Source organism: Bison bison, unplaced genomic scaffold, assembly GCF_000754665.1.
Source record: "Bison bison bison isolate TAMUID 2011002044 unplaced genomic scaffold, Bison_UMD1.0 scf7180017864309, whole genome shotgun sequence".
Classification (NCBI taxonomy): Eukaryota; Metazoa; Chordata; class Mammalia; order Artiodactyla; family Bovidae; genus Bison; species Bison bison.
In genome coordinates, this window is record NW_011494881.1 from 7,425,134 (window position 1) to 7,434,708 (window position 9,575).

The 9,575-nt window shown below is 40.8% G+C and overlaps 1 protein-coding gene across 1 annotated transcript in view; it reads right to left on the reverse strand.

Moving 5' to 3' along the window:
• Positions 1-4,301: 4,301 nt before the first annotated feature.
• The window catches only part of MSS51 (MSS51 mitochondrial translational activator), a 14,846-nt gene continuing 9,572 nt past the window's right edge, over positions 4,302-9,575 (reverse strand). The window contains exons 2-7 of the mRNA XM_010852292.1: positions 7,784-8,028; positions 7,362-7,517; positions 6,619-6,743; positions 5,863-6,429; positions 5,463-5,556; positions 4,302-5,198 (exon numbers count right to left, since the gene is read on the reverse strand). Of these exons, the coding sequence (XP_010850594.1) occupies positions 4,979-5,198; positions 5,463-5,556; positions 5,863-6,429; positions 6,619-6,743; positions 7,362-7,517; positions 7,784-8,004 (1,383 nt within the window). The 5' untranslated portion in view covers positions 8,005-8,028 and the 3' untranslated portion in view covers positions 4,302-4,978. The remainder of the gene's footprint in view (positions 5,199-5,462; positions 5,557-5,862; positions 6,430-6,618; positions 6,744-7,361; positions 7,518-7,783; positions 8,029-9,575) is intronic.

Below are 9,575 nucleotides of genomic sequence, written 5' to 3' on the forward strand. Positions count from 1 at the left end.
CAAGCCATTTGAGAAACTCAGCCGGTTCTGAGGCATCAGTGGAGGGCGGCAGAGGCCTCGAGACTGGAGACCAGGGGCAGCCTCTCTGCCTGATGTGCAATCCTCTCTGGTTATCTTCTAAGGACAAGAACGGTGTCTTTTAATAGTGCCTTGTGGAATGAATATTCATGGGGATGATAAATAGTGGGAATACGAGATTCATTAATCAAAACCACTCCAGAAGGGAGTTGTTAGGTGATTCTAGGCTCCCGTCACACCAGAGCCCTATCTAATTTACACACACACTAGCATTAAACATTTGAGGGCATTTCAAGGCCCAGAGCAGTATTTTAAACTCATTAAGAAAGTTTATATTCCAAAGCAACAAAAAGACAGCTACCTTTTACAGTGGTTCTCAAACTGTGGTCCCCAGACTGGCAGCCGCCACATTTCCTGGAAACGTGTTAGAACCACAAATTATTGGGCTCCACCTTTGACCTTCTGAATTAGTTTAATTCACCTCCAGAGTTTAGAGGTGAAGCCTGGCAGTTTGTTTTCACAAGTCCTCAAGGTAGGTCTATGCACACTAAACTTCGGGAACTTATCCAAGGCTTCCTCATGGGGGTGGGATAGGGTAGATGAAAATTTTAAGTGGGAAGGGCAAAATATGCATGGCCCTACAACAGGGATGAAATCTAAGGTACTTGAGAAAGGTCACTGCCAAAATTTAAACGATGCTGCACAACTCTCTGGGAACCCAGCATTAATTTCCCAGCTCCCACCAGTCTGCTGGCAAACATTGGGCCTTTCTGCCCAGTCTGCCTGGAGACCTCTGGAATCTCAGCATTCCATAACAAGGGTGTCCTTACTTCTCTTTGCTCTATATTACTATTAATACCTTGCTGATTTCATCCCTGCCCTTCCCTCTGCCCTATCACCTTGAGAGGTTATTTTCCAAGCCTATTTCCAGCCCACTTTTCTGAGCTATAGGCCCAAATATCCACTAGCCTATTCAGGCAGTACCACTGGATTTTCCACTTCATCCTTTCAGTTCATCCTTCTTTCCTGACAAGGCCTTCTAGGATCAGAGGTCCTTTCTTCATACTGCCTCTCCCTAGAAAGCACTGTATGCCTTCCAACAATTATGAATCTATTAAGATTCAATTCAAAGATCACCCATCTCCTTCCTGCCTCAAGCAGCTTTTCCTGACCTTTTCCTCACCTTCTCTTGGGTAGACTCCCTTTGTGCACCAAACTAAACTTTTTGTAGATATCTGCTATGGCACATTTAACAGTAGTCATAGCATACATTTACCTTACCTGTATTTAACCACATAAACTTTGCAAAAACAAAATAAAACACCTCTGAAGGTCATCAATTTCTCCAGAGTTCATGTGAAACAGGAGCCATTTTGCTTCTCCTAATGTGAACATTCTTAACACACAGCTTTTGTACAGACAGAACAGTAATTTTGTCCCCAGTGGGACATTTGGCGAAGTTGAGAGATGTTTTGGTCACAACCAGGAGAAAGGTTTTACTAGAATCAGTGGGAGACGCCAAGGATGTTACATTCTCCAATGCACTGGGCACCCTCCAACAACAAAGAATTATTCAGCCTGACATGTCAGTAATGTTGAGGTTAAGAAACTCCTTGAGTTAGACTGATCTTCCTAAATAATGGATTTGATCATATTATTTCTTTGATTAAACTCTACTAGCTTCCACTGAAAGCAGAATAAAACCCAAATTCAAATAGCCATGGTCTATTATGCCCCACATAATCTGGCCCCTGCCTACCTTGCTGACTTCATCCCTCTTCATCTACCTTCTCAAGCAGTAAACTCTGATCAAAACGACCTTCGGTCTAAACATACCAGCCTTGTGACCAAACACACCAGACATTCTCAGGATCTTTGCACTTGTTATTGCTCTTACTTAGAATGTTCTGCATTGTATATCTCAAATATCATCCATCTCCTCAGAAAGGTACGTATTCCCTGAGCACTGTAGCGTAAGTAGCCCCACTGCCACTACCACCACCACCAGTTAAACACACTGATTACCCTATTTAATTTTCTTTGTAGCACTTAAAAGCAGATCAAGTTCTGTATTTACTATGTGTCATCTCCCTCTGCTGCCCTCAGAATGTAAGCTCCTTGAGAACAGGGATATCTCTAGTGATGAGAAATAAATGTTCAATAAATCCTTTGTTGACTACAACAGGGCCCCCTAAACTCAAGCCAATTATTTCATCCAGTGATAACTAAATAGTTTTTTGGGTTTTTTTTTCCAATACTGGAGGAAAAAACTGATTCTGATAGACTTGTTGAGAGATGGATATGTTGTCATCCACAGTAGAGTGTTATCCTAAGGGAATTTCAATGTAGTTTTGAAAATACAGATTTTTTTTACTTCATATGCTGACTTTAGAAAATATAACTCATTATATTGCTCCTGCTTTTGTCAGTCTTCTACTAGCAAACTGTAAACACTTTAAGGGCAAAAGCAGATTTGGAATCGTCAGCATTTAGCATGAAGTGAAGGCACTTTCATGTACTGTCATCACCATTCTAAGCTGGAAATTTTTGTGTCACCCATTGCTATGAGGTTTCTGTCTCCTGATTAGACTCTTAGCTATTTCACACTTCACACATATCAATCAGTAATCAAGCCCTATATATTTTACTTATATGTTCTAGCTACAAAATGTCATTATTTACCTATTTGCTTTCCTCATTACAGCTAGAAATTACCTCTTCTTTGCCATACGTTCTATAAACGACTTTAGCTGACGTGTACATCATTTGAACCATAAAAATGGCATTCCAACCCATTTTTCCACTGTCAAGCCATCTTGCACAGTAAATTCAATCTACTTATGTTACTGAATAAAATTTAAAGTGGTATGTATTTAGTAATAGCTACCATTTATTAAATACATACTATGTGCTAGGCACTGTGTTAAGCACTTAACAAATATTCTCACTTTTACATTCTCTGATTTAAAAGACTGTTTTTTGGTAACAGCTTCATTTTTTTTTTTTAACAGCTTCATTTTAATTCACTGATACAAAGTGTACACTTTAATGGTTTTCAATATAGAGCTGTACCATCACCACAATCAATTTTAGCAAACACATCACCGCCAAAATAAACCCCATATGTTTTATCTATCATCCTCAATACTCTCATCAGTCATCTTACGCTGCCACTAATCTACTTTGTTTCCACACATTTGCCTACTCTAAGCATTTTATATAAATGCACTCAGACAATATGTAGTCTTTTATGACTGGCTTTTCACTTAACATGAAGATGGATGAATCAAAGTTCATCCATGTGAGGCATGAATTAGTACTTCATTCTGGTTGTTCAATCACTAAATCATGTCCAACTCTTTACAACCCCATGGACTGCAGCACACCAGGCTTCCTTGTCCTTCACTATCTCTTGGAGTTTGTGCAGACTCATGTCCATTGAGTTGATGATGCTATCCAACCATCTTATCCTCTGTCACCCTCTTCTCCTGCCCTCAATCCTTCCCAGCATGGCCAAATATTTCATTATATGTACATACCACATTTTATCTATTCACAAGTTTACGGACCCTTGGGTTATTTTCACCTTTTGGCTATTATGAGTAACGCTGCTATGAACATTTGTGCACAAATGTTTTAATTTCTCTGCTCCTACATACCAGGAGCAGAATAGCTGGATCAAATGGTAACTCAATGTTTAACTTCTTGAGAAATTGCCAGACTGTTTTCCAAAGTAGCTGCACAACTTTACATCCCTACAAGTAGTGTATGAGGGTTCAATTTCTCTACATTCTCATTAACACTTATTATCTTTTTTATTGTTGTCATACTTGCAAAAGAAGTGCTTTCTTTTATTGTACAAATGCAAATTTCTTTTGATTTGTGTTTCCAGATGACTAACGATGTTGAGCATCTTTTCATGTCCTTATTGATCATCTGTGTATCTTCTTTGGCGAAACATCTGTTCACATCATTTTCCCATTTTTAAACTGAGTTTTTTGTCCTTTTATTATTGAGCTGTAAGAGTTCTATATAATAATCTGGATACAAATGGAGAGGTTGAGGTCTTAACAAGTTGTAGAAATGAATACTTAGGGAATATCCTAATCCTGAGAGTGTGGTAAGAAATGGATGACAACGGACAGGGTGTGGTATAGTGACAGGCCTAAAAAGAGAACTGACGTTAACCACTCCTTTGGCAAGAGAGAAACCTCCAATCTTGAGATGGTCTATGTAGACAAGTAACACTTGCCAGTGAATAGGAAATAAGATAAGACAAGTGATTTAAGAAGCCCCAAACTGAATTTATTGTGGTGTAGACCAAGTGATAACAAACTGCAGTATATTCAAGTAAAGTCTGAGACACCCTGGGATATCTAAAATACAACACAAGGGCAAAAAGTTGCTCTAAAGTTAGAAGTCCTCAAAAGAAACAGGAAAATGAGAAATGTATCTTGAAAAAGCCAGGAAGTACAACAGTTTGCCAATCCTCACAACCTCCCCCATGCTCCCAACCACTTCTCTGAATTGCTCATTCTTCCACCACTTCAAGTCATTAAGACATCTGCATTTTTTTAGCCCAAACTGCTGTATAAGAAGAAAATCTTTTTCAAAAGAGTAAGGTGCCATTCTTCTCCTTGGTGCCATCTGGTTCAAGTCAAAAGGTATAACTTTCTCACGAAGGAAACTGTTAAGAACTTTATGGTTTACAAAGACTGATATGAGGGCCTTTTGCGATACACTAAATCTAGAATCTTGTCTCTAGAAGCAACATGTGACTAACCTCTTAGAAATGAGTCACATCATACAGGAGCTCTCATTCAGCTTAGAATCTACCCAGACAAGTGAATTAGGTTTACGATATAGTAGATTTGAAAGTTGGCAACAATCTGGCATCAGCAGGTATTTCATCACAGCCTCTCCATTTTCTAGACATCCAGTCATGATCTGGCTCAGCTATTTATACCCTGTCATTTACTTTCTCTTCCAATTGCCTCTTATCCAGCTGGCAGGAGCTTCCAAGAAACATGATATAGTAGGCACTGCAATAAACTGGCTGCTTGTTGGGGTTGGAGTAGACCTGTTCAGGTTTAAGGGATGCAAAAGGGTTAGCTCCATAGGCTGTGATGTGTGTATCCAGGTCCACCAAAATCTGCAACGAGGCTGCCAACTCCTGATGGCTATGGAAGACAAAGAAAAAAAAAAATTGCTCTGCTGATTATGAAAAAGATAGAAGAACTGCTCATTAACCCCCAAAATTACCAAATGTCTATACTAACTGCTCAATTAATTAGCATAGCACTTTGAAGGGATAAGAAAGCCAAGTATGTGAAGGAAGAAAATCCTCACCAGAAGGTAGAACATGAGCAAGGGGGAGAGAAATGAGTTTATCTATAGAGGTGTGAGTGAATCAGGGAGGTACCACAAAGAAAGGAGGTCAAAACCTGTAAACAGTAATCATTGTAGGGATCCCATAATCACGAAGTAGCAAGAGGGTGGGCAGCCAAGCCTCCATCAAGTCCGGGGAAGCATGGAAACCTATGGAAGAAAGTAAGATGGGAATAGAAAGGGGAAATGCAAAGACAGACCCCAAACAACATAGTCCTATAATTGTGTCCAACCCTCACCTAGCTCACCTCCAAGGCTCATCTACCACCACCACCACCTACCCTAGATTCTTCAACGGAAAATTATGAACCGAAATAAAGCACATAATGATCAAACAGGGTCTTCATTATATTATGTTTAACCTGATCCAATGAAGAGGGCTCTAAAAGTACAAGGACCAGGATGGAAAACTCCCATAGGACTGACCCCTTATTCCCCCAAACCAACGGCTCTTACCTGGATGGAATGCCACCACCAAATCTGGATGGGCTATCTGCCCAGTCTCTATCTGCTCCTCCCAGAAGTCATGATAGAGGCCCCTATGGCTACTAAGCTGTACTGTGCCAGGTTCCAGGAGTGAAGCTGAGGTACTCTGCGAAAAGCCAGCAGCCACATCTACACCCACCATGATTACATGGAGGCCAAGGTGTCCAGGAAACATGTAGCCAAGCTCATCATAGTCCCCAGGGCGAGTGAGGAATGTCTCTGCATGAGAAGCACCAACCACGTGCACTGTGCTTCCCCCAACCTTCCCAACATTTATTCCCAAGGCCCGAAGCCCAAAGCCCAGTGTCAAGGGCCGAGACAAGACATCTGTCAGCAACCGCTTCAAAGAGCCCTTCAGGACATCTGGGTCTGGTCTTGGCCGTCTTACACTGGCCCACAGGGTGGTCATGGCCTGACTGTCAAGCACAGCATCCATTGTATCATCTAGCTGTAAACGTCGCATAGAAAACCAGGTGTCCCAACCCTGTACAACTTCAGTCAGCCATGACCAAGGTCCTGAGGGTAGGACAAAATCACCTGCAGGAAAGAAGGAATAAGAAGATTCTAATCTTTTCCTGCCTTCAATATTCCCTCTATGTTCATTCTCCCAACCTGTCTCCACAACTGCTACCCCACTCCCCTGTCCCATTCAGTTCCTTTTTTTTTTTTTAAACAATATGCTTTCATATGACCATTATGGCAGAGTTCCCAATACCGTCACTCTACCTGTGACCAGAAGCCATTCCATGAGACGGTCCACAGCTACAAGACGCAGTTCTTGACAAACCTTCCTGTGTGTTGGCCAGTCTGACTTCTGGCACTCTGGACCACAGTAATAGACATTTCTGCACCTGAGAGAATGAGCCCCAGAAATAGATGTTCCTATACCTCATAGGTGAATGGGGGACGCCTGGGGAAGGGAACTGATATTTCCGCACCTAGGAAGAAAGATCACTGGGTGAGGAAGGTAGGGAGAGGAACGACAGCTGCTGCACCAAATTTGGGGACTACGTTTGGCAGAGGAGGAAGGAGGGTGTGGGAATGCAATTTTTCTCTTGGATCAGAGTGACACTTCAGCCTCTATCTAGAACTAACTTTTTATATCTCTTATAGAGAAAAAAAAAAAAAAGCCCACCAGGAGTTTGTAGCTGCCCTGTTATCACAGGCGTGGCCCCAACCTCTTCAGAACATATATGGTCTTAATACTTAAGTACTCAAGAGAAGAGAGGTAGAAAGGATTATATTCTCGTCTCTGTCTAATCTCCCCATACCAAAATAAACATGAACCTCATAAGCAACTCTTTTCTAATTTCTCTGTGGCCTAGATCAGACAAAATGAGGAATGAACCTAAAGTTATGAAGGTCTGAAATGTCTAAAGGTCTTATAAGTCTCAGACCTTTCTTCCTGCAATGAAGTCTTGGAACAGGATCATTCCAGAAGTCTCCCCAACCAGCTCTTGACTAATCACCTTTTGCAGTGCCGGAGGACCTTAGAGTCTGAAAGGCCACTAGGGAGTGCTTTACAGTAAGCACAGAATCGGAATGTGTCCTCCATCTTCTGGAACATTTCTTCAAGGCATCGGTATCCAAAGCCTGACACTGGAGTACCGCCGTCTAGCACCAACCTGCAGAGACAGTATGGAGAAGGAATGGCAACAGGAAAAATATCTCCAAAAGTTCTCATGATACCTACCCTGACTTCTATATATTTTCACCTCTCCTACTCCCATTATTTCTCATTTAAGCAAATTATATTTTATAGTAATAAAACTGGCACAATTTGGGATGAGAAAATCCCTCATTGCAAATACCCCATATTTCCCAAGCTATACTTCCTCTCCACCTTCTGCCGGAGACAATATATCACTCTTGCACAGAGCTACTCACTCACTTGTATTCTTCGTAGCTTTTCATGTTCAGTTTTTGAAGGATCAGCTGGGATAGGCCAGGAACATTATCCTCCAAGGAGGAGAAGCCAAGTTTATCAATGCTAGGGCCAGGTTTAGTGAGGATCAGAGGCACAGGAGCCACAACTGTAGGTGGGGTCTCAACCACAGGAGCCACTGATGAGGGGGATTTCTTGTGCCTTCGTCGTCGGGACCGTGGAGCCATAGTCTATCCAATAATACCTGGGGACTATATGTAGAACAGATATGTAAGTTTGTAAGTTGGACACACATGATGTGTTTTCATATGTTTGACCTTTTACTTGTCATTCTAGTCTCTCAGGCCCAGGTAATAGTAAGATTTATTTCATATCTACTGATTATTGATCACCACATGCAGTTGTAAAACACAGAGAATTAATTATATGTGAATATAATTATGCATATATGTGTTATACATGAAGTTCTATATATAATATAGATGCTTAGAAAAAGTCTGGGACGGCTCATATAAAACTGATAACAGTTATTTTTCCTCTGAGAAGGGGCAAAGGCCCTACAGTGGGAACTAGGTCAATGAACTTTAGACTTATTTGCAATGTGTGACTTCTTATACAAAGAATATATTCATGTGCTATTAGTGTGTTCCTAAAAATCAACTTAAAATAAAGGAAAAAGCAAGAAAGGTTTTGGTTGTCCAAAACTATCGTGTAACTGGAGAAATAATCAATCTAATCTAGTTGGAGAAGGAAAACACTCATTTTAAAAGACCTATCATCACATTTACAAGCAATAAACCCAAAAGTAGAAATCAAATGGATGTAAAATGAGCACTAGCACTTACAATGCTGAGTTATATAGCTGGAGCAAGTTATACGAAATAGTTGTGAAAAAAGAAGCAAAAAGCAAAGGAGAAAAGGAAAGATAACATCTGAATGCAGAGTTCCAAAGAACAGCAAGAAGAGATAAGAAAGCCTTCTTCAGTGATCAATGCAAAGAAATAGAGGAAAACAACAGAACGGGAAAGACTAGAGATCTCTTCAAGAAAATTAGAGATACCAAGGGAACATTTCATGCAAAGATGGGCTCGATAAAGGACAGAAATGGTATGGACCTAACAGAAGCAGAAGATATTAAGAAGAGGTGGCAAGAATACACAAAAGAACTGTACAAAAAGATCTTCATGACCCAGATAATCACGATGGTGTGGTCACTGACTTAGAGCCAGACATTTTGGAATGTGAAGTCAAGTGGGCCTTAGAAAGTATTACTACGAACAAAGCTAGTGGAGGTGACAGAATTCCAGTTGAGCTATTTCAAATCCTGAAAGATGATGCTGTGAAAGTGCTGCACTCAATATGCCAGCAAATTTGGAAAACTCAGCAGTGGCCACAGGACTGGAAAAGGTCAGTTTTCATTCCAATCCCAAAGAAAGGCAATGCCAAAGATTGCTCAAACTACCGCACAATTGTACTCATCTCACACGCTAGTAAAGTAATGCTCAAAATTCTCCAAGCCAGGCTTTAGCAATATGTGAACTGTGAACTTCCTGATATTCAAGCTGGTTTTAGAAAAGGCAGAGGAACCAGAGATCAAATTGCCAACATCCGCTGGATCATGGAAAAAGGAAGAGAGTTCCAGAAAAATATCTTATTTCTGCTTTATTGACTATGCCAAAGCCTATGACTGTGTGGATCACAATCAACCGTGGAAAATTCTGAAAGAGACAGGAATACCAGAACACCTGATCTGCCTCTTGAGAAATCTGTATGCAGGTCAGGAAGCAACAGTTAGAAC